The following is a 26,170-nucleotide window of genomic DNA, read 5'->3' on the forward strand; positions in this document are numbered from 1 at the left end:
GCCCTGCCCCGAGTGTGACAGTGGTGGCGCCCCAACCCCCCTGATGGGCCCTGCTCTGTGCATGACAGGGGGCAGTGCCCAACCCCCTGATTGGCCCTGCTCTGTGCGTGACAGGGGGTGGCGCCGCAACCTCCCCATCGACCCTGCCTTGAGTGTGACAGGGGGCGGTGCCCCAACCCCCCAATCGGCCCTACCCTGAGCATGACTGAGGGTGGCATCGCAACCTCCCGATCCGCCTTGCTCTGTGCATGACAGGGGGCGGCGCCCCAACTCCCCAATCGGCCCTGCTCTGAGCCCGACCAGGGGCTGCACCTAGGGATTGGGCCTGCCCTCTGCCACCCGGGAGCAGGCCTAAGCCAGCAGGTCGTTATCTCCCGAGGGGTCCCAGACTGCGAGAGGGCACAGGCCGGGCTGAGGGACCCCCTCTCCCCCACAAGTGCACAAATTTTTGTGCACCGGGCCTCTAGTCTATACTAATAAAAGGGTAATATGCTAATTAGACCGGGTCAACCGGACATCTTCCGGCCGTCCTTCCGGACAAAGCCATGGTGGCGGAGGCCGAGGCAGAGGCAGAGGCGGTTAGGGGCGATCAGGCCGGCAGGGGAGAGCAGTTAGGGACGATCAGGCAGGCAGGTAGAGTGGTTAGGAGCAATCAGGCAGGCAGGCAGGTGAGTGATTAGTAGCCAGCGGTCCTGGATTGTGAGAGGGATATAAAGTTAACACCTAGAAATTGATGGCATTTTTATACACCAGTAATGAATGCTCAGAAACAGAAACTAAACAAATAACCCTACTTGCCATAGCAACAACAAAATTAAGATACCTAATAATAAACTTTACCAAGGAGGTAAAAGAGTTGTACTCGGAAAACTACATGATGATGATAAAAAGAGATAGAGGAAGATACAAACAAGTGGAAGAATATACTGGGTTAATGGATTGGTAGAATTAACATAATTTAAATGTCCATATTACTCGAAGCAATTTATAGATTCAATGCAGTCCCTATTAAATTACCAACATTATATTTCACAGATCTAGAACAAATACTCCAAAAATTTATATGGGTACCAAAAAGCTTCAGCAATGTTGAGAAAGAACAACAAAGTTGGGGGGATCACAATACCAGATATGACATTATACTACAAAGCCATTGTAATCAAAACAGCCTGATACTGTCATAAGAACAGACATATATATATCAATGGAACAGATCAGAGACCCCAGAAATCACCCCAAGCCATTATGTTCAATCAATATTTGATAAAGGAGGCAAGGGTATACAATGGACTTAAGACAGTGACTTAAGTAAATGGTGTTGGGAAATTTGGACAGGTACATGCACAAAAATGAAACTAGACTACCAACTTACACCATACACAAAAATAAACTCAAAATTGATAAAAGACTTAAATGTAAGACGTGAAACCATAAAAATCCCAGAAGAAACCATAGGCAGCAAAATCTCAGACATCTCTCATAGCTATGTGTTTGTGGATACATCTCCTAGGGCAAAGGAAACTAAGGAGAAAATGAACAAATGGGACTATAAAATAAAAACTTTTTGCACAGCAAAAGAAACCATCAACAAAATGAAAAGGGAATCCACTGTATGGGAGAACATATTTGGCAATGATACATCTGATAAAGTATTAATTTCTGAAATATATAAGGAACTCATACAACTTAACAAAATGAAGATGAACAATCCAATTAAAAAAAAAATGGGCAAAGGACCTATGTGGACACTTCTCCAAAGAGAACATACAGATGGCCAAGAGACATATGAAAAAAGGCTCGAAGTCATCTATCTATAATAATAAAAGCATAATATGCTAATTAGACTGGACAGCCAAACAACCTTCCAGATGTCCTTCTGGATGAAGCTGCCACGGCAGGGGCCGAGGCAGATGCCGCTGGGGGCGATCAGGCTGGCAGGTGAGTGGTTAGGGGATATCATGCAGGCAGGCAGATGGTTAGAGGAGATCAGGCAGGCAGGCGAGCAGTTAGGAGCCAGTGATCCCGGATTGCAAGAGGGTGCAGGCTGGGCTGAGGGACACCCCTCTCCCCGACACGAATTTCGTGCACCAGGCTTCTAGTGCAAAATAAAATGATAATGCGGTATCACCTCACATCTGTCAGAATGGCTACCATCAACAAATCAGCAAATGACAAGTGCTGGAGAGGATGTGGAGAAAAGGGAACCCTAGTACACTGCTGGTGGGAATGCAGACTGGTGTAACCATTATGGAAAAACAGTGTGGCGTTTCATAGAAAAATTAAATATGGAACTGCCATTTGACCCAGTGATCCCACTTCTAGGAATATATCCTAAGAAACCCGAAACACCAATCAGAAAGAATGTATGCACCCCTATGTTCATAGCAGTACAATTTGTAATAGCTAAGGTCTGGAAACAGCCCAAGTGCCCATCAGTAAATGAGTGGGTAGAAAAGCTGTGGTACATTTATACCATGGTATATGTAGCAATAAAAAAGAAGGATCTCTTGCCCTTTGAGACAGTATGGAGGGACCTGGAGAGTATTATCCTACGTGAAATAAGCCAGTCAGAGAAAGACAAGTATCACATCATCTCACTTATTTGTGGAATCTAGGGAACAAAATAAACTGTTGAACAAAATAGATGAGAAGCATGACATAAGATCAAAAGAGACACAGAAGCATGGAATAATACTGTTGAATCTCAGAGGGAAGGCAGGAGTGGGTGGGTGGGAAGTGATCAATGAAAGAACTTGTATGCATATATAGACACAGGCAATAGGGTGGTGGAGGCCTGGAGTAGGGTGTGGGGGCAGGCTATAAGGGGCAGTGGGAGAAAACAGGGGACATAAGTAATGCTTTCAACAATAAATATTTTTATTTTTTAAAATATATTTATTGATTTCAGAGAGGAAGGGAGAAGGAGAGAGAGATAGAAACATCAATGATGATAGAGAATCATAGATCGGCTGCCTCCTGCACGCCCCCCACTGGGGATGGAGCCCGCAACCCAGGCATGTGTCCTTGGCTGGAATCGAACCTGGGACCCTTCAGTCCACAGGCTGATGCTCTATCCACTGAGCCAAGCCAGCTAGGGCAACAATAAATATTTTTTTAAAAAAGACTATAACTATTATGATAGTGTATTGAGGATTAGTGTATTTCAACAATAAAGATTTCTTTAAAGAAGACTATTATGATAATATATTGAACTAGACAAGAGCGAAGCCAGCCAGCTAGAGATAAAAAATAAAAATAAAATAAAATGAATGGGTTTCAACTAGGATCATCTTACATTTACCTGATTAAGTTTTTAGGGATCAGGAATGTGGCTGAAGTCTGGCCTAGGGAAATCTTTGCAGAATATGAAGTACAGAGGAAACATTTAACCTTGGAAATTAATAATTATGCTATATAAGTGGTTATATTCATTATGTCATCTACATATATAAAAGCCTAAGCAACTGGCCAACCATTTGACCGTCTGACTGGTAGCTATGATGTGCACTGACCACCAGGGGGCAGATGCTCAACGCAGGAGCTGCCGAGCTGTGGTGACTTGGCAGCTGCAGTTCTCAGGTTATGCACCTGGAACCAGAGAGGAGGGAGCCCGATTCCGGGGTGTGTCACCCAAGAACTGCCCTCTTGCAATCCGGCACCCCTCGGGGGATGTTGGAGAGCCGGTTTCGGCCCGATCCCTGCAAGCCAGGCTGAGGGACCTTGCCAGTGCACGAATCTCTGCACTGGGCTTCTAGTTAGATGTATTATCATTAGTTTCAGTGCCTCATCCCTGTCTTTTTCCATCTTTACAGTTGTTTGTGCCTTTTGAGAAAGGATGTTAGTATTATCCTTGAAGTGTTAATTTTAAAAACTTTTGTCTTTTTCTCCCTGTCTTTGAATTTCTAAAGTACTCATATTCTGACAGATACTAAGAGCACACTTAATGGTGCTTTGTTATATAACTCATCAGGGATCCTTTTTATTTTCAGTTCTGTTTTATGTTGTTTGTTATTTTTTTTAAGAAATACACTAATAACTTTTGGGTTTGCTTCTAGAAAAACTGATTGCTTATCAACGAGAATTTCTTGCTTTGAAAGAACGTCTTCGGATAGCTGAACATAGAATCTCACAGCGCTCTTCTGAATTAAGTGCCATTGTACAGCAGTTCAGGCGTGTAGGAGCAGAGACAAATGGAAGTAAGGACACATTGAATACATTTTCAGGTACAAATTATATTTTTAGTTTTATAAGAAGATTATATTTTCAGAGGGTTATGTGAAATATTTTATTTGAAAGTTATAGAGTAGCTTATCAGCCAACATTTATTACCCTTTTCAGAGAGAGAGAAATCATCACAGAAAATTTTCTATTATGGTATATTATAAAATAGTTTTTATTAATTTAAGAGAGTAATAATGGGTTAAATTTCAGTTGTGCAAGTTTCATTGATAATAGTGTTTTTATGTTTTTAAAATCATATTCAAAATGAGATAAAAATTTAACTTTGCATTTATACATGTTTATGTTATGACTTGTATGGGCCTCAGATGGACTCTGGAGAATCTTGAGCTCTTTGAAGCAATTCGTGCTCTTAGATCTGACTTATAAGAAAAAAATATTAAGTTTTATAATGGGTACTTTTAGAGATATTTGACTTTTTTCTCTGAGAACTTCTGGTTAGAATATGATGAGTGCCAATCATCTCTCTGTTTCTGTACCATTCTTATTCTAATAATCAAACTGATATATGTGTATCCGTTGCTTTCAAATTTACATACTATTTCAAGATTAATGTACTTTTCATTTAGCATAATCTGTTCTAATCCTTTACCATTAGTTCTTCTTGTCTTAAGATTCACTACCTTACCTTATTTTAAAAATTTCATGCTTAATTGTTTTCTCTTCTGATTATGAAATTGTATTATGGCACAGTAACATTTAAAATTATGGAATGGTAACCCAGCCAGAGTGGCTCAGTTGGTTGAATGTCATCCTGTGTACTGAGTGGTTGCATGTTCGATACCTGGTCAAGGCACATACCTGGGTTGCAAAGTTCGATCCCTGTTCGGGGCACATACAGAAGGCAACCAATTGATGTTGCTCTCTCACACCAGTCTCTCTCTCCTTCCCTTCCGTCTTCACTCTAAGCATGTCCGTGGGTAAGGATTAAAAAAATAATAATATTAAAAATAAGTAAAAGTATGGAATGGTACAGATAATAAAAATAAATCATCCATAAGCTTTCTGCCAAATGATTTCAGTTAACATTTTTTTGTTTCTGTCTAGTCTTTTTTTATGAATATTTTTCTTCAAAATTGTTATTGTGTGTTATAGCCTGATTTTTACTCTTGAAATTATGTATTAGAATTTACTATGTCATTGAATATTCTCCAAAAATGCCATTTCTAATGGCTATATAACTTGTCAGCTAATCATTTACTGTAATATATTAAACATTTTTTAATAATTAGGCAAATAGGCTTTTCTGAGTGGTTTTTCTGCCCCAGTTTATAGCTCTGTGATAAACATCTTTGCATATAAATCAATCACACTTCTGGTAGCTCTTAAGTTATTTTCATTAGATTATGCCTTTCTTAAAAACAAGATCTATGTTTTGATGACCATTGATTTTTTTAATATATATTTTATTGATTTTTTACAGAAAGGAAGGGAGAGGGATAGAGAGCTAGAAAACAGCAATGAGAGAGAAATATCGATTAGCTGCCTCCTGCACACCTCCTGCTGGGGATGTGCCCGCAACCCAGGTACATGCCCTTGACCAGAATCGAACCTGGGACCTTTCAGTCCGCAGGCCAAGGCTCCATCCACTGAGCCAAACCTGCTAGGGCTGACCATTGATTTTTAACAACACAGCACAGTGGCTGCAACAAAATAGATAATCACTAAATATTCACTGAATGCATAAAAGTTAAATTCCTAAAAGGGAAGTTATTGAATAACAGGACAGAGGTGTTTCAGGGTTTTTGATGTTTTTCTGAATAGCTGAAACATTTATCACATTATCACCAAAATTTATTATCATTATTTAATTTTATTGCAAAAGCATCTTTTTCACTTCAAATGGAGATCCCATTCACCAAAGTATGAAATTAGGAAATAAAATTCTTTATTTCTAGTTTTCATAAATTTTACTGCTATATTTGTAAAAACTGCAACATCTATAGGTAAGGTGTCTTGTGCAATAATTATACTTCTGTGTTTCAGATAATACCTTAAAGCTATTAAAGGAGTTAACAGGCAAAAAATCTCTCCACGTGCCAAGTATTTATTATCATTTGCCTCATTTATTGCAAAATGAAGGAAGCCTTCAACCTGCTGTGCAGATTGGTAATGGAAGAACAGGAGGTATGTATATTTGGTTTCTTATTGTGGTTATACTGCTAGTCTTAATTTGTGTATTGGAATACTACATTGTCTGTTAGAAGTTTGGCAGGTCAAAGAATAAAAATTATTTTTCTGTGCATAGTAACTTAGGACTCATTCTAAAGTTCATGTTGAGAGGAGTTGGACATTTTTCTCCATAGACCAGATTAGTAGAGCTGAAAAGGATTGTGAGAAATCTAGTTCAAGCTCCACCTCTAGGCAGAAAAATGTTTAAATCTTTGTCTTTTTGTTGTTGTTAATCCTCACCTGAGGATATTTTTTCCCCATTGATTTTTAGAGAGAATAGAAGGCAGGGGTAGAGAGAGAGAGAGAAACATTGGTGTGAGACAGACACATGGATTGGTTGCCTCTTGCATGCGCCCTGACCAGGGCTGGGGATGGAGCCTGCAACCTAGGTACGTGTGCCCTTGACCGGAATCAAACCCAAGACTCTAACCATTGAACCAAACCGGCTATGGTAAAATCTTTGTCATTTTTTATTTTGAATATTAAAATTAATCCATATCCTGACCTTCCCACAACATTTGCAGAGGCAGGAGGCTGCTGTCTTCCAGAGGAGCTGATAGCTCTTAAAAGAGTGTGTTCAGATTATGATTTAAGAAATATTTATGATTTAAGAAATATTTTTTAGAAGGTGCTAGATAAACAAAGACAAACGAGATGTGTAGCATACTCAAAAGTATTTTCTTAGAACATTGATCATTATTTCTGAAGTTGATATTGTATTCTCTCCCTTTAGTAATCACTGTTTAGGTAGATGCCGTAAGCCATTTAGTGAATTTGTTGGTTTAGACTTCATTAATCATTATTAATAAAAATACTGAAGGAAAGTACAAGTGTTTTTAAAGTCATTTAAAACTGTAGAATTACAAATATATTCTTTTATAGTAGTCTGTTTTTATTTTATGAATGTGACATTCTGTTCCTTTTGAAGATACTTACTCCATCCCATTTGCTTATAACTTTATCCATTTTAAATAAAATGAAATATTGGTCAACCAGCTTTCCTGTAGTTAACATTCTTTTTTTTTGTTTTTGTTTTTTTTGTTAATCCTCACCCGAGGATATTTTTCCATTGATTTTTTAGGGAGAGTGGAAGAGAGAGGGAAAGACAGAGAGAAACATCGATGTGAGAGAAACACATCGATTGGTTGCCTCTGACCAGGCCCAAGGAGCCTGCACTTGACCGGGATCGAACCTGGGACCCTTTGGTCCACAGGCCGACGCTCTATCCACTGAGCTAAACCGGCTAGGGCTAGTTAACATTCTTATCAAGCTGACACCATTTTTTGGGAAATAGAAAAAAAAGACAACTCAAAGAAAAATAAGAAAGTCCTCACATTTACTTAAAAAAAAAACAAACTTCCCTCTGGCTTAGGCAATAGTTCTTAACACTTTTAGAGTCACAGAACCCTTTGGATAGCCTAGGAAAGCTGTCAAGACTCTTACTTTAAAAATGCACATTGAAAAAGTAAATTTGTATGTAACTTCTGGGATTTTGTGGAAACCAAAAACCTAGTTAGAGACTTTATATTAAGAACTTAGGTTTTTTAGATCAAAGAAAAACTGCTTCTTGCTAAAAATCCCATTCTTCAGGGGTCAGACTGATTAAGGAACAATACTCAGACCAGCTAAGCTAAGCCTTTCAAAGGCTGAAGGGGGAGAATAGTGCTCCAGGCAGCTGCTGCTCCTCTAGAATTCTCATGTCCAGAAGGAAAAACTGTCAGTTCACCCCCCCCACATTCAGTCCATAGCATTTGCAGAGGCAGCCTGCAGTACACAGACCAAGCAAGTACAGGGGGCGTGAAAGGCCATCTTGTACAACCAGGGTTTCCAAATAGTTAAGAAAATTGACATCATGAATGACTTAATACTCAAGGAAATGAATTTGTAATTATTATATAGTTTAAAAATAATATACTTAATTTTTATTGATTGATTAATTTTCGAGAGAGGAGAAGGGAGAGAGATAGAGATAGAGATATCAATTTGTTGTTCCACTTATTTATGCATTCATTGTATGTGCCCTGACTGGGAATCAAACCCACAACCTTGGCATATTGGGATGACACTCTAAACAACTGAGCTACTCGGCTGGGGCCAAAAATAATATATTTTTAGAGGGAAGAAAGAGGTCAACTCATAACTGATTATTATAAAAGGATCAGCTAGAAATCTTGAAGAACATTTCTTTGAGTAAACAGGTCTTCAGATGAAGGGCCTATTCAGTGCTGAGCAGGATGGCTGAGAAAAGACCCTCCGTAGGTACCTGCCAGAATGGCATTATTGGTTGGTAGAGGACAGCAGGCCGTTCTTCACGTAATTGCTGAAATAAAAAACCCATGAGCACCTGCTGTGTGCCAGGCACTTAGGTACACAAAATTAGATGAGGTTCCTAATCTTGTGGAACTTCAATTCAAAGGAGAATGCATTAGTTAAATAATCAATTATATAAACTGTTGCATAGTTACAGCTTTAATTGGTGACATAAAGGATGCTTTGAGAATGTACATAAAGGGCATTTGATTTAATTAAGGACTGTGGGGAAGTTTTTAAAAATACATTTGAACTGAGATCAGTAGAATATGTAGTTCCCTGCTAAAGATGGGTGTATTTGCTTTGTATTTCTACTATAACAAATCACCACAAACTCAGTGACTTAATTCAATATAAGTTTATGATCTTATAGTTTTGGGTGTCAGAGGTCCAGAAAATAAGTGTGTTGACAGGGACGTGTCCCTTCTGGAAGCTTTAGGGAGGAGCCCACTTCCTTGCCTTTTCCAGCTTCTAGAGATCACCTGCATCCGTTAGTTCATGCCCTTCCTTCATCTTCAAAGCATAGCATCTCCAACACAGTCTCTGACTCTGACTCCCTTGCTTCCATTGTCACATTACCTCTCATTCTGACTCTCCTGCCTTCCTCTCATAAGGACCCCTGTGAGTACATTAGGCTCACGTGGGTAGTACAGGACAGTCTTCCCATCTGAAGACCCTTAATCATCTCTGGAAAGCCCCTTCTGCCCCGTGAGGTAATATATTCACAGATTCCAGGAATTAGGGCATGGGCGTCTTGGGGAATGGGGCAGTATTCCACCACATGTGAGAAAAGGATACAATATTCCGGAAAATGAGAAAAGCACTACAAAAGCCTTGAAGGAAGGGCACATGGAATGCTCTAGAAAATGGAGACGGCACTGTAGATAAAGTATAGAGTGATGGGAATTTGGAACAAGATGAGGCGAGAGAGGTATTGAGCCCCTACCACGCAGGACCTTGCAGACCATTTGTAGGGTTTTGGATTTTTATCCTAAAAGCAGAAAGAAGCCACTGAAGGGTTTGAAGCAGGACTTAGGATGACTTTATAAGACTTAAATTTTGCAACGCTCACATTTGATGCCATTAGAAAAATTATAGAAAGTGTGGGAAGAAGAGTAGATGTGGAAGGACTCAGTAAGAGATGTTGTAGTGATCCACTTGGGAGAGGATGAGCTTGGGCCAGGTAGTAGTGGTAGTAGTAGCGATGGCAAGAAGGTGATTTGCTATGTTGGGAATGTATGGGGATATATACATGGGAGGACATAGTGTTGGACGGTTTTGTGGGCTAAGGTAGGAGGGAGTAGTCAGGGATAGGACCTAGATTTCTGGATTATATAACTGGATGGCTGGTACTATTCACGTGATAAAGGACAGTAGAAAGTGTTTTGTAATATTAGTTTCCAAGACGAGACCATAAATTAAATTTATGTTTAATTTTATGAGTCATCATTTGCAAATAACTGGTTTTTGAAGATACAAGGATGGATGAGATCACCCAAGACCTAGAACTGAGGACCTAGAACAGTTAGTTTTCAGGAAAAAGAAAGATGAAGCCAACAAAGACAGGGAAAGTGCAACTAGACAATAGAGATAAAACTATTGTCATGGAATATAGGGAAAGAAATGGGGAATAAATGACGAAAATCAAACCAGAGGAAACACGATAGGCTAAAAATACTTAATTAGCAATGAATATTGAAATAGTTATAACTGAAGGTAGACTAGTAATTGAAGATTCAGAATGCCAAATTAACATTTTTCCTAATTTTTTTTTATCATAAAGGAAATAAATACTAGAATTTGTAAACTTCCCAGAAAAGTTAAAGAAAACGGAAATAATATCAGTTGCTATCTCTGTCAAATTATAAACACCATGAGGCAACAGCCTTACCTATCTTATGACTGTATTTTAGATAGTCTAGTACATCATTGATGTATTATAGGTACACAGGTAATACTTGAACAGGAAATATTGGATGATTAATTACTGGGACAAAGAACTTAGAACAACCCTTTGTCTCCATTCCTGTTTGGTTCCTTGGTCCACCTTGCTCCTCCACAAAAGGATGATATGTCTGTATTGTTCACAATTGCTGCCATATTTATTCTGAACTCTTACTTCTCCCAAAGAATACATATATTTCTAGATTGCAAGCCATAGAAGAACATTTTATCAAACAGGACCAGGGTAGGCTGGGTTATGCAGTAGTAATTAACAAGCCCAAAATCTCAGTGGTTTAAGTAATGCAGAGTTATTTATTTATTTATTTACTTACTTACTTACTTACTGCTCAAAGTACATGTCCATCAGGCTGGCGGGGCTTTGTGCATCATTGGTCACGCAGAGATCCAGGCAGACAGAGCAGTCGGCATCTTGCACATTACTGGTTGCTCTGCTGAGGAAGAAAGACAACTCTGAAGGACTCACACTGCAGTTCCAGGGATGACTCATTGTTTGTTACTAATCACAACCCCTCCCACTGTTCTCCCCAACCCTAAGGGGGCCAGGAAGTGCAATCCTACCTGTGACCAGAAGGCTGGAAAAACTGTCTTTTTTTGTGGTAATTTTGTGAAATACCACAAGCGTGGATACTCTAATTCTGAAAGCTTAGCTGAAATTAGTACTTTCATTTTTAGTGTTTTTGGAGTCCTTGAGTGCCTTGTTTTAAACTAAAGAATTTAAATTTCAGCTCCAAAACAGTATATTTGGAGCTTCTCTAAACATGCCATCTAAACTTAAAACAGAAACAATACAACTCAAGACAGTGGTAGGGAATAGAGTTTGCATTATAACTTTATACCGTTTGTGTTTGCAACCATTTGAGGTAGGTTGAAGTATATGGAAATTTGCTTCCAGGGTAACTCATCCTGTCTTTAGGCATCTCAGCGTAACATGGTCGAAACGGTGTGTTGTTCTCAATAAAAGATCCCCATCCGCTAAGTCATCCTTCAATCCTCCTCTTCCTTTGTCTCTGAGCCCCATTGGAAAGGGTCTTCAAAATATGTCCTAGCCCTGGCCTGGTAGCTCAGTTGGTTGGAGTGTTGTCCTGTACACCAAAAGGTTGTATTCCCCATCAGGGCGCATACCTAGGTTGTGGGTTCGTCCCTGATCCGGACATGTGCTGGAGGCAATCAATCTGTTTCTCTCTCACATCGATGTTTCTCTCTCTCTCTCTCTCTCTCTCTCTCTCTCTCTCTCTCTCTCTAAATCAATAAACGTGTCCTCTAATGAGGATAATATATATCCATCCACTCATCTCCATCTTTAAATATCCTAATTCAAACCACCATCTTTTCCTTTAACTACTGCAATAGCTTCCTGATTTCCCCCAAGATGCTTTTACTCTTAACACTTTTGTTTCTGTTCTCCACAAAATTTGGTAAACTTTTAAAATTAACAAATTGGATAATGTCACTCCCCTACTTATAGCTTTATAAAGGCTTTCTCTGAATTAAAAACTAAACTTAAGGTTTCATGTGAAATGGTCCCTAACTAATGCTCTGAATCTAGGCTCATTCTGCTTTAGATATACTCTGTTCCTCGCTCTTTCTCAATTTTGTTAAGATCATTGTCTCTTCAGGGCCTTGCTGTTTCTCCTGGAATGTTTTTCCTCTGCTCTTTCTCATCATTAATTACCAGCTCACTTGATACCAGAGAGGCCATCCATGACCCTCACTATCTAAAAGGTACCTCTCCTCCTCCCCCTCCCCCCCACACTCTTTCTAATATTGCCACATTTTAATTTGTATAGTACATATTATCCTCTAAGATTGTATTATTTTCTCTTCTCTTCTCTTCTAGAATGTAAGTTCCATGAGGGTAGGTAGGGACCTTATCTGTGTGTTCATTATTATATCCCAGTCACTAGAATAATGCCTCACATTTAATAGGTGTTTAGTAAATATGTTTGGAAAAATGTAGCAAATCTTTTTCTGAGCCCTTGTAAACTCTGTCCCAGAATGGAAGAGAGGAATGTGAAACTTGGGCAAGTTCCTTGAATTATTTGGATCTTATAATTCTTATCCGTAGAATCATGGTGATAGACTTGTAGATCCATGATCTTTAACTTTCCTTCTAGCTTTAGAATTCTATGAATTTTAAGTATTTTGTAGTATCTCCAATTAATTGTTAATACTTAATTATTTTTAAAAGATATAAAGTATTTTTCTACTGATATCTAATATGCAGTATACTAAGACTTCTTAAGAAGTGATATTTTTAAAAACTTTCTGGGAAATACAGTCCTATTGTAACACAATATATGCATTCCTAAAAATTACTGCACTATGCAGAATTGTGCCGTAAACTGAGAAAAATTGGATTAGGTTTACAATACTCAACAATTTTGCCAGTTATACACATTAAAAAATATAAAAACTTAAAAATGGTAGCATAATTCTACACTCATTAAGTGATTAATAAATAGGAAATTGCTATAATACATACAGGCAGTTCTCGGGTTACGTTGGACTCAACGTACGTCGTTTCGTGGTTACGTAGCCATCTCCCATTTACAGTATTTATTAAAAAAAAAGTTCTGTCATTTCGATGTATATACATATGTGCTTTATGTTTTTCATTATTTATTTACTACAAGTAAAGGTCAGGAATTGTTACCTTTTAACTTTTTTTTACTGTTTCACGTCATTACTGCTTTGTATGTGCTCCATGTGAGTGACGTAGGTGCTTATGTAGGTGGGTTCCGACTTAACGGAAATCGCGGAACAGATCTCCAACGTAACCCGAGGACCTACTATGGTCCTCCGCCTTGTAAAAGATGTGAGATTTGTGTGTTAAAATGGGCTTCGAAGGCCTGCAGCTGGGAAGCTTTGAGAAGTGGTGCAAAGGGAGTTGTCTGAAATCTGACAGAGAGTGGTCACACCAGGGGTGGCTAGGTGTGGCCCTGGCGGCAGTGAGCCGAGGCCGCGGGCAGCGGCTGGCAGTGTGTGCATTCTGTGCCTCTGCAGCGCTCCTTTCAGTTTCCTGAACTCAGTCCCAGTAGGCCCAGTTTTCTGTGAGTGTTTGTTCCAGAGGAGAAATTGCACATAAACAAATGTGAAATCAGTGTTATGCTGAAATGGCTCCTTAATATACTAATCACACAAAGTACAAGTTTGCATTTCAAAACAGGCATAATAGTAGAAATGAAATTTTAGACTTAAAAACAGCTACATGAATAGTACAGCTTCCATATAGCTCACCAGTTCCTCTAAACATTTACATCTTATATAACCATAGTACCATGATCAAAACCAGAAAATAAACATTGATGTTATACTGTTAATTAACCTTCAGTCTTGTTCACATTTTGCCATTTTTTTATTAGTATTTTTTTGTTTCAGGATCCAGCTCAGGATCCCATATTTCGCTCAATTATCATATCTTCTTAGTCTTCCTCAGTCACGGACAGTTCCTCATTCTTTCTTATTTTTCCTGATCTTGGCAGGGGTCCTCAAACTACGGCCCGCGGGCCACATGCAAATACAAATATTGTATTTGTTCCCGTTTTGTTTTTTTACTTCAAAATAAGATATGTGCAGTGTGCATAGGAATTTGTTCATAGTTTTTTTTTAAACTATAGTCCGGCCCTCCAACGGTCTGAGGGACAGTGAACTGGCCCCCTGTTTAAAAAGTTTGAGGACCCCTGGTTTAGAGAGTACTGACCAATGAGTTATTTTGTGATGTATTCCCCTAATTTGTGTTTGTCTTCTGTTTCTTCATGGTTATGGTTAGATTGAGATTATTCATTTTGGGCAAGGAACCCACAGAAAGGATGTCATGTGGCCTCCGTGCATCATATATATGAGATTTGGGACATTAATTTTTAAAATTATATTCTTTTTAATTTTAGAGAGGAAGGGAGAGGGAGTGAGAGATAGAAACATCAATGATGAGAGAGAATCATTGATTGGCTGCCTCCCACATGTCTCCCACTGGGGATCGAGCCCACAACCCAGGCATGTGCCCTCACCGGGAATCAAACCGTGACCTCCTGGTTCATGAGTTGATGCTCAACCACTGAGCCACATCAGCTGGGCTGGATCATTACTTTTTAAGATGTTCAGTGTTTCTAAGGTTTAGTTGTATAATTAAATTTGTTTATACTTTACAGTCACTTTTTAATATGAGTTTTAATATCATTCATTTTTATCAGTTCTTTGACATTATTTCTTTTCTTATGGATTATTTATTTCCATAAGTTCTATGAAAAAGAATTACAATATTATGGATAATGCCTTTCTATCCGTTGGTTATTTTTCTTTCTGAAATGTAGTATATTTTGATACCTCAATTATTTTGATCAATTTGAAGGGTATAATATTTTTGAAGTAGTGGTATTGTTATATATTTGTAAAATCTTCTTATATAATTATAATTTTATAATTATAATATATAATTTTGTTTCAGTTTCAATAGTAATGGGAATTCCTACTGTGAAGAGAGAAGTTAAATCTTACCTCGTAGAAACTCTTCATTCCCTTATTGATAATCTGTATCCTGAAGAGAAATTGGACTGTGTAATAGTAGTCTTCATAGGAGAGGTAATTATTTAATTGTTGTGATTTTTACACCTATAATCTATGAGTTAAAACTATAATTGAATATTTGAATATACTTTTATGTGCATTTTTAAAAAATGTGAGTAAAGTTTAGGTAATGTATTCTATCCAATGGTTACGTTTGCCTTAACTTTTTTACTGCAGCTACAATTGAGGATAATATTACATACATAAATCTTTCAGAGCAGTGAGTCCCTGTTTCTAGTTATAGAACCTAAATTTGGAGATTGGCACTGGTGTTCTTTGGGAGTATAGAAAGCTGAGAAAAGTTTAGCCTAGACATGGGTTTTATCATCTTGTTATTCTCTTGACCCCTTGTCTGTACTCTCAAGATGCAACCATTATCCATTATTGAAAAGGTAAAATATCATGAGAATGAGGAATATTATATTTATTGTATTTTTAGTTTCCTCAAAAGATCTAGGGAAAGAATAAATCTTGAGCAAGTTTTTCATAAATAATGAGAAAAATCACCCTGAAGTAATTATTTTCTTAATTATTATATAGAATTTCAGAATGTGAAAGGATTTAGGACAGTGATGGCGGACCTATGACACGCGTGTCAGAGGTGACACATGAACTCATTTTTTTGGTTGATTTTTCTTTGTTAAATGGCATTTAAATATATAAAATAAATATCAAAAATATAAGTCTTTGTTTTACTATGGTTGCAAATATCAAAAAATTTCTATATGTGACACGGCACCAGAGTTGAGTTAGGGTTTTTCAAAATGCTGACACGCCGAGCTCAAAAGGTTCGCCATCACTGATTTAGGACATCAGCTGGTTCTGGCCCACTGATTCCCAGCTTTTCAGTGTTTCCCTATCTTTCTCAATGAAAGTCTTTTTAATGTATTTCTTAATATAAGAATAGAACACATGCTTACTATTTAAAACAATTACAGAAATGTGTAATGAAAAATTACCTGCTATTCCTCCATACAGATATAATAATTAGATATTCTGAAATATATCTTAAGAAATATTTCCTGCCCTAGCCGGTTTGGCTCAGTGGATAGAGTGTCGACCTGCGGACTGAAGGGTCCCAGGTTTGATTCTGGTCAAGGACACATGCCTGGGTTGCAGGCTTGATCCCCAGTGGGGGGCATGCAGGAGGTAGCTAATCAATGATTCTCTCCCTTCCTCTCTGAAATAAATAATATATATATATGCTACTATTTAAAAAAAAGAAACGAAAGAAAAGAAATACTTCCTGTGGCTTGTGTACATATATAAATGGATTTGTTCTATATGTATTTTAATCTCTCATGGGCATTTAAAAATATATTTATTATTGATTTCAGAGAAGAAGTTAGAAGGAGAGAGTGATAGAAGCATCAATGATGAGAGAGAATCATTGATTGGCTGCCTCCTGCACGCCCCACACTGGGTATTGAGCCCAGAACCTGAGCATGTGCCCTGACCGGGAATCGAACCATGACCTGGCTCATAGGTTGACACTCAACCAATGAGCAATGCCAGCTGGGCTCATAGACATTTTTTCATGTTAAGAATAGATATCACTGCCCTGACCGGTTTGGCTCGTTGGATAGAGTGTCGGCCTGCGGACTGAGGGGTCCCGGGTTTGATTCCGGTCAAGGGCATGTACCTTGGTTGCGGGCACATCCCCGGTGGGGGGTGTGCAGGAGGCAGCTGATCGATATTTCTCTCTCATCGATGTTTCTAACTCTCTATCCCTCTCCCTTCCTCTCTGTGAAAAATCAATAAAATATATTTTTTAAAAAAAGAATAGATATCACAACATCATTTTTTCTGGCTACAAAATTTTCCATTGTATGGTTTTAACATAATTTATTTAATTTCTGATTGCTAGACATTTAGACTGTTTCCAAGTTTTTGCTGTTATTTTCAGCATGGCATAAATTTTGTGTCCTTTGTTTAGTTACTGAGGTGTGATCAGTTCCTAAGTGTGGAATTGCCTTGGTCAGCATTCACATACATTGAAATGTTCGTGCATGGCCAAAACGCCTCACAGAAGCTGAGCCAGTTTATGCCTCTTCCAGGTTCTGTGAGAAAGCTTGTTTCCCCATCCGCATGCTCTACTAGATCATATTAGTCTTTAATTTTTTCGTCAGTTTGATGGGTAAAAAATAATACATTGCTTTTGCTCAATTTGGATTTCTTTACTGATGGAATTAAATGCTGATTTATAGGTTTTTCTTGCACCATTTGTATTTATAATTATTTTTATAACCTTTGCTCTTTTTTAATTTGTAAGAAAATTTCATATATGAGAGGAATAAATTCTTTGAAATATTTAGTTCAGTTTGTCTTTTGCAGGAACTTTGTATTTTTTTGTCTGTTAAAGAAATTTTACGTCTTAAGTAATTAAATTTGTCACTTGCATATTGTATACCAGTAGAAATTGATACAACCTCCTTGGAAAGCATTTTGGCAATAGCTATTAAAATTTAAAGTATACTCTATGACCCAACTTTCTGCTTCTAAAAATTGATTCAGTAGTAACATTTGTAGGTGTGAAAATCTACTCAAGCACATACACACATGTAAACAGCTCCTGCGTGCTTTAATAAAATAAATAGAGAAAATGGTCCTGTGTAATACCCTGTCAACTATTAGTAGCAGGTACCTTGAGAGTTGGGATTATGGGAAGATGCCACTTTCTGTTGCATACAGTTTTACAAAATTAGAATTTTTTTTTTTACAATGAACACATATTGATTTTTACTCAGAAAAAAGTCTTATTACTGTAAAAGAAGAAAACTATCCTTATACACTAGAAAATAGTGTTCAGTATATGGACAGATTCATGTACATAAAGATTCAAGACCCTCTTTCCATTGCCATTTATCTGATGCTAAGATGTCATTACAATGGGTTTGGAGTCAGATGACCTGGGTTCAGGGCCTGGATTCTGCCACTTGAGCAGGTCCTTTTTCTTCCTTCAGCCTCAGTGTCTTCATCTCTGAAATGAGAATAATGTTCTTGAGCCTTTTGAGCTGTGTTGGTACAGGGAAGCACAAGGAGGTCACAGATGGAGAGGTGTTGTAAATTCAGGTGTGGGCAGTATTCTGGTCTCTGAAGACTCCTCCCCCTGAATTGCAGTATTTATATATGTATCTGTATAGAATTTTAATATTTGGAAGAAAATCTGTACTGAAAAAAGAATTAATTTACAGAGTTGTTTGAATTGCTTTTAGGCAGTTTAAAATTCTTAATTATTACATTTGATTCTACCTTAATTCGTAGTTTTAACCTAAGTGTCTGGTAGCTTGGGGCTCATTAACACTAGTAGCAAGTGATAGTCTGTATAATATTTCTTATAGCGCTGTATCATTGCTCATATCGTTTCTGTCATTCATGATCATTTCTGACAAAACGTTTTCCTACACTGTACTCTGAATTTTAGCAAAAATTCTTTTTTCTGTCCCATTCTTATATTTGGAGAATTCCCTATTTTATGAATCTTGGTGGAGGAAGGAAGTACCTCCTGCCCACTATTGAAACTAAAAATGTCAGATGTTTCCTTTACTAGTTCAGGAATGTGACCTGGGCTCAGCCCCTTGGTATTCCTATCCTGGACTTGGCGTGGTGCTTTATTATTTCCAGTTGACACAGAAAACCCAAAGGGATAAGCACACAGATTATTACATTATTAGAATTAATGGGAATTTATCAGGGTGGCTGCATATAGGATCAACTTACGTTTCTAAATGCCAGTAGCAAAAAATAAGAAAATAACATTTAGAATAAATATTTTTCTAAAGAAGCAGAGATTGTGGACAGTCCATTGTGGTGACAGATGGTGGCTGTGGGGGTGTCTTTCCCATGGTCACAGGGCGGGGTTCAGAGGCACTGAAGACTGATGAGGGCTTTGCAAGTTGTAGCATTGGGAGCAGGCTGTGGTTTCTGGCTGTCGTCCAGCTTTTTTTCTGCCGCCTTCCAAGCCTGGTTCCTCGGCCTCGCTGGAGGTCCTGTGAGTTCTCCCTCTCATCTTTCAGTGTCTGACTGTTCTGCCACAGTCAGTTTCTATTGCTATGAAGATCCTGACTGGTACAGCTTACAGCTTGTTCAAAAATACCTCAATTGCTATAAACAGAACATGCAGTCAACATGGATGTGCAGAGCTAGGTGGCTAAATGGTATTCCAAGTGAAAGAGATGAAATCAATTTTTAAGGTGCGTTTCAGATAGAATATTGCCTAATTTATAACAGCCACATTATGTTGATGACCGTAAAGATTGCTGAGAATTTGGAAAGAGAACTTTATTTTTTGGTTTTGTTAATCCTCACCCAAGGATATATATATATTTCCATTGATTTTTAGAGAGTGGCAAGGAAGGGAAGATACAGAGAGAGAAATGTTAATGTGGGAGAGACACATTGATTGGTTGCCTCCTGCATGCTCCCCAACGGGGGCAGGGGATCCAGCTTGCAACCGAGGTACGTGCCCTTGACCAGAATCTAACCTGCACTCCTTCAGCCTGAGAGCCAATGCTCTAACCACTGAGCAACTGGCTAGGACTGGAAAGAGAACTTTAGCTAGCATATCTTTATGTAGCATGTCTTTTATATCATTACTAGAGGCCTGATGCATGAAATTCGTGCAAGGGGCTTGGCCCCCCCGCCGCTGCTGCGGCCACCTCTGCCTTGGCCCCACCCACCATGGCAGTTGCCTCTGCCTCAGCCCCCGCCAACGCTGCAGCTTCGTCTGGAAGGTTGTCCAGAAGGACGTTTGGTCTAATTAGCATATTACGCTTTTATTATTATAGATGACTATTCACATTGTTTCTGTAATTTGCCTAAAAACATTCCAAAGGCATGTTAAAATGTTAAGTTCCTGAAGAATTCAAGTTGAGATTCTATAATGAAATAACAAATTCATCATGTTAGAAAAGCACCTAAAGGTAGTTTCTGAAAAATTGAGTTTACAGAATTTCCAGCTCACAGTGTGTTTAGAATATAGCATGAAAATAGTTTTGCTTTTTACTATTGTACACATTTTAGTTTGCGTTTTGTAGTTTGTTTAGAGCGCCTGAGGCCATTACTATGCCTTCTTTAAAATTCTTTTATTTAAATTGTGCTAACAGTGCTAGTTAGTTGGCTTATGGGCAGAAATATGCAAAGCAGGTAAATTTATAAATGAATACAGAAGTTGAATAACAGAGAATTGATCAAATTGCTATAGGGTTTTTTAAATTTTTCTATTATATACTTTATTTGCTAGGAAACAGTGTTTACTGTTTATTCTTTGGATAGGTAATATCTCATGCTTAAAAAATTATAAATATGTGTGTTGTATACTTTGAAAAGTCTCCCTTTTAGTGCTATTCCTTAGTCACTATTACCTCTCTACAGGCAACAACTGTTAATAGTAGTTGTTCCCATTCAGAGATATTTAATGTGTCTATATGTGGATATATTCTTTTTCGCACTATTTCTATGTAGATGGTATAATATTAACTTTTTATATTAGCACATAAAGACCTATATAGATTCCTTGTAAAATATTTTTCTAGAAATTTATTCATTTTACCTAAGTTTTAAAATTTGCTTTATACAAAGTGGAGCAAAGTCGACTCTTGTTCTTTTTGTGGTAATTTCCCCCTGATTTCTTTATATATGCGTGTATATTGTAGTCTCCCTCTTTTTAGCGAGTGGATCTGTTTTTATTATTTCAAAAACCATCTTTTGGGTTTGTTTTGTTGTTGTTGTTTTCTGATTAATACTGGCTTTACAAAATTTTTTAATACTGGCTTTTAACATTATTAATTTTTCTGCTTTTGTTAGTTATATGTTATACTTTACATGTTATACTTGTCCCAGATACTAAATTGATTTATTTCCATTATTTCTTTTTGTTAATATAGGAATTACTATGAATTTTTTCCTGAACACTGTGTTAGCTGTATTCCATAGGTTCTGTATTCTAGATTTGTATCTGATTTTTATTGGTAATTGCATATAATGTCAATGTTGTGTTCCTGGGTGAACTCTGATTAAGTGGTTTAGTCTTTTCTAGTGAGACAGTTTAGTGTTTTCAGGCAGGGATTAGTTACCTGAGTGCTTTGGAACTTTTTACACCCCAAAGCACTTGAGAAATAAAGAGTAGCCCTCTCTATAGTTATGTTTTCTTAAGCTCTCATAATTACCAGTCTTTTTTAGTTGTTAGTTGTTTCTATTCTTGATTTTAAACTACAGATTACTGTGTTGGTGCATCAGTGGTATTTTGGCTTGTAATTTTTCAGCAGCTAGATTTTAAGATGTTCACTTATGCATTGGTTATATATCATACAAATCTAATGGGCAAGAAATTGGAGATATATAAAATTTGCTTGTAATTCAACAAATATTTACTGACACAGTGATAAGCCAGTCCTATCACTGAACAAAACAAAGCCTCTGCCCAATGAAACCTACATCAGAGAGAAGGACAGATGAGAAAACTAATACATAGTACAGCGATTTTCAGCCCATGTGCCACAAGAATGTTTAAAACATGCAATACCTGACTATTTAGTCTGGGGGACTGAACTCTTTTCCCTTAGATTGTAAAAAAGAAAAAAAAAAAGACGAGAGACAACACAAATAATAGCTGTCTGATGTGAATGAATCAAAACTACCTATTTTTTTTCTGTCAAATCAGCAAAAAATGTATTTTTTAAACATAAGGATATTATGTGTGGATTAGATATGGAGCACTTGCACTTCATAAATTTTATTACACATGACATAATAAATCTATATTCACATAAGTTTATTCTTCTTGGCCCCCTTTTGAAGAGTCTCCTGGAGATAGGGAGCTGGCCCTATTCATATTGTTTCCTTGGATAGGCAAATTACTGGCACTCAGTAAATGGTAATCAATTTGAGTTTCAGGTTGTTACTAAACTTACTCAAGTTTATATAAACCAGGCTTGGTCATGTGCTCCAAAATTAGAACCTGATGAGTTAGTAAGATACTCACTGGGTGATAATTTATTGAAAATGAGCTCACTACTGTTTGTGTTTATGAAGGGGAAGTACAGAGGGTTGTGGGCTGTGTTCTAATTGGATCTTCTAAGTTTTTAAATTTAACAATAAAAATAGAAATTACTTTCAATTAACAGAAATTAAAGTTAAACTATTCTAATGAACAGAACAAACTGACGAACAAAATAGATCCAGAGACATTGAAACATGCAACAGACTGACATATGTCAGAGGGAAGGGGGGGTGGGTGGGCAGAGATTAACCATAAAACTTAGATGAATACTAGAGGCCCGGTGCATGAAATTCATGCACAGGTGGGGTCTCTGGGGTGGTCTGTGGAGATCAGGCCCTAGCTTGCACCCCCAGCCTCGCAGCCCCAGCTCGCATCCCCAGCCTCACAGCCCTGCAGCTCTGCCTGGCACCCCACCTTGGCCTGGTGTCGCCTGCTTGCCCCACCCCCCGCCACCGCTGCTGGTCACCGTCTGTGGGGTGATTGGCAGGGCGATTGGGCCCCTGCTTGCACCCGCCTTGGCCTGACACTGCCCACTCACCTGCTACACCATCCCGCTGTGGTCCCGCTGTGCCTCCACTGCCACCCACTGCCAACGCTGCATCGCTCACACCCACCATGTTCCGCACTGCCCGCTGGTGGTCAGCGCAAGTCATAGTGAGCGGTCGAACTCCAGGTCAGTGACCGCCCTAGGGGACAATTTGCATATTAGGCTTTTATTATATAGGATATACATAGCCCATAGACACAGACAATAGTGCTGGGAAAGCCTGGAGAGGGGGCCGAGCTGGGTGAGGAGGTCAATGGGGGATAAAGGAGGACACGGCAATACTCTCAACAATAAAGATCAATTAAATAAAATAAAATAAACTCTCACAAAACAACATTTTATAATCCAAAAGTTTTGTAATTTCTAGGGTTAAGTTTTATATTTGTTTCTCCTCAATTTTTAAGTGTTTTGGTAGTCTTTATAACATAGATCAGACTTGATGTGTCATTTATTTATTTTAACAATGGAGCATTTTAATGTAAGCTGTCACTGAATTTAAAATTGATAGGGGTATTGGATCTGTGCTTACAGTATATAATTTCAAAGTACATAGGCCTGATAAATATTTACTTCTAACTCTGGTTAAAATGCTCTTGACTTTGGTTTTTATTATCAACTTGATAATAATAATAATACAGAATAATACAGCTTTTTGTTCCATTTTTATCACTCACTGTCATAGTCTCTGAGATGATTTTTCCTCCCATTTTTTTTTTTAAATAGGGCAGGAAACTGAGGCTCAGAGAAGTGGCTTACTCTAAGTTGTACAGGCCAGTGAGTACAGAGGCGAATCTTAAAGCTGGGTTTTATGATTCGCAGTAGACACATCTTTCCTGTCGCCTGCTTACAGACACTGTTCATTCATTACTTACAGTTTGGATATTTCAGAAGAAGTAGTAATAGTTTTTGTGCTTAATTTTTTCTATTGAACATCGACAATTGAAAATAATAAAACCTTAATTATCTACTTACTGTATTAGTAAATACTCAGTGATATCTAGTGGTGCATTAAAGTAGAATACCGGTACATAAGTGCAAATCCCATAACTTACCTGAAAATCTAATGTAATGTTTTCAATGAATGTTTTATTCACTTATTTGATTTTGAGTTCAGTATTAAAAGTTAAATAAAAAAATAAAAACAATGAACGTAGGTACAATTTTCTTTTCTTTCCCAGACAGATATTGATTATGTACACGGTGTTATAGCCAACCTGGAGAAAGAGTAAGTTCTTCTTAATTATGGAAGTGAAAATAATCATTACTATTATCTCTTCTCTTTCTGCTAAAAGATAATGCCTTCTTTTATAATTCATTTCTCTGGAATTCAGTGTTCATTGGACCGCCTATAATTGGTCTTTGGCATTGTCATAAAGAAGGTGTACATCCAGTTATCTGATGGGATAAATTGGTATGTTTAGAAAAGACTTGAATGTTATATGTATGTAACATTATCAAATAACAGTCTTTAATCTGGAGAACAGTGAACATAGAATCATACGAGATTACTTAAATTTTTCACCGTGTTTACCAAGCAAAAATTTTCTGCTGTTATGGCAGATAATCATTTAGCAGCCTCAAACCTCAGTGCTAAACTATGTCTGAATCTAATCTATTTTGCAAAGGTTGAGGAACAATTTACTGTGAGCAAGGCACATCGCAGGTAACTACAGATAGAAAGTTTAGTAAATTTCAGGTATTAATTTGTAAAATACTGCTTTGGTGGTAGTCTTAATAGTAACGTTAAAAAATCAGTCTTGATATGGTTTCATCATTGAATTTTGCCTGTTCTTGCCCCCTAAACACTTATCTTCTACTTAAAAAGACAAAAGAGAAGCAACAATTATTTGCCAACTCTAGATTTAAAATACTGTGGCTTTATATTTGTCTATCACAGTTCTAAAACCAGAGATTTAAAAAATATGTATAATTCCAGATTAAACTCTGTATTTGTTAGATTTTTTCTCAAGTGCTCAATTTCTTGGCAGCCTTCATATAAGCACAACTTGGCAGCCTTCATAAAAGTACTATCATATAGTATAGATTCCTTAATAGAGGACCAGAGCAATAATTACTAGTCCCCTTCACATGGGCCACATGGGCAGGTCTGTGGGGGCACATGCAATGATTCTGTCAATTCCTTTCTTCATCAATGTGTAGGAAAACCATGCCCAGGAAAAAAAAAGTGAAAATTAAGCACTAAGAACATTTGTACAAAGACAGGTAGTTAGACAACCATTTTGTGGAGATTTGCAAAAATGAAATAATGGAGAATGCAAATGAGAAGGAAGTTGCTATTGAGTAAGTAAGATTGGTTTAAAAAACTTTAGAACAGTTTCTCAACCTTGGCACTGTTAACATCTTGGGGTAGATAATTCTTTGTTGTGAGGACTGTCCTATGCATTGTAGTATGTTTAACAGCATCCCTAATGTCTGTCTACCCACTAGATGTCAGTACTGTCCATAGTGATGAGGACCAAATGTCTGGTCATTGCTCAGTGTACCTTTAGGGGCAGGAGTGCTCTCAGTGAGAAACACTAGTTTAGAATGACATATAGTGTATAACCGACAACTAAACCTTCCTGAAAATTAAAGAACTTCGATTTTTGTACATACACACACGCGCACGCACGCGCAAACTCCTTCATTACTTTGTTTTTCTTGAATTTCTATTTTCTGTGACATCTCGATTTGATTTGTTAAAATTGTTATACTTTTTAGGAAAGTAATACCTGCAATTGGCTTAGGATTTCCATGCTGCTCCAAGAATAGTGGCACTTTACACTTTTTAAAAGCATTATTTTTTAAAAACGTGTGCTATTAGAAAAATCTGTAGTTTCTGGAAAATCATTGATGAACTACTTCATTGAACACAGTGTGTTCATTACTGATGTGTTTTATGATAACACAGTAAGTTGAGCATTAAGATAAATAAAATCCCACAGAGCTTAAATAACTCAACTAACCTTTCTCATGATAGATTTTCTAAAGAAATCAGTTCTGGTTTGGTGGAAATAATATCACCTCCTGGAAGCTATTATCCTGACTTGACAAACTTAAAGACGACATTTGGAGACTCTAAAGAAAGAGTAAGGTGAGCCTGTGTTTCTTAGAACCCTCACCCTTGTGAATGTAATCCTATCTAATAATAGACAAACACGGTAATTGACCGTACCTTTGCTACGCCTCCCATTGGCTAATCAGCGTGATATGCAAATTAACCGCCAACGAAGATGGCGGCTAATTTGCATACTGCAGGCAGGGCGGGACAGCGCCATCCCGCTTGCCCCACAGCCATCTGGGCCTGCTATTTGTGACCCGGGGTGGTGGGGTGGGACAGCACCATCCCGCCTGCCCTGCCGCCATCCAGGCCT

At 37.8% G+C, this 26,170-nt stretch overlaps 1 protein-coding gene across 8 annotated transcripts in view; it reads left to right on the plus strand.

Annotated features, from left to right (window-relative positions):
* MGAT4A (mannosyl (alpha-1,3-)-glycoprotein beta-1,4-N-acetylglucosaminyltransferase, isozyme A) overlaps positions 1-26,170 on the plus strand; it is a 107,503-nt gene that overhangs the window by 42,080 nt on the left and 39,253 nt on the right. For 6 of the 8 annotated variants that reach the window (XM_014536396.1, XM_014536391.1, XM_014536397.1 and 3 more), the window contains exons 2-6: positions 4,056-4,223; positions 6,226-6,366; positions 15,131-15,264; positions 23,975-24,021; positions 25,777-25,890. In XM_014536396.1, the coding sequence (XP_014391882.1) occupies positions 4,056-4,223; positions 6,226-6,366; positions 15,131-15,264; positions 23,975-24,021; positions 25,777-25,890 (604 nt within the window). Of the gene's footprint in view, positions 1-4,055; positions 4,224-6,225; positions 6,367-12,302; positions 12,409-15,130; positions 15,265-23,974; positions 24,022-25,776; positions 25,891-26,170 lie in introns of those variants that run through there. The other 2 variants (XM_014536393.1, XM_014536395.1) reach the window with 2 other exon arrangements.

Source organism: Myotis brandtii, unplaced genomic scaffold, assembly GCF_000412655.1.
Source record: "Myotis brandtii unplaced genomic scaffold, ASM41265v1 scaffold1612, whole genome shotgun sequence".
Classification (NCBI taxonomy): domain Eukaryota; kingdom Metazoa; phylum Chordata; class Mammalia; order Chiroptera; family Vespertilionidae; genus Myotis; species Myotis brandtii.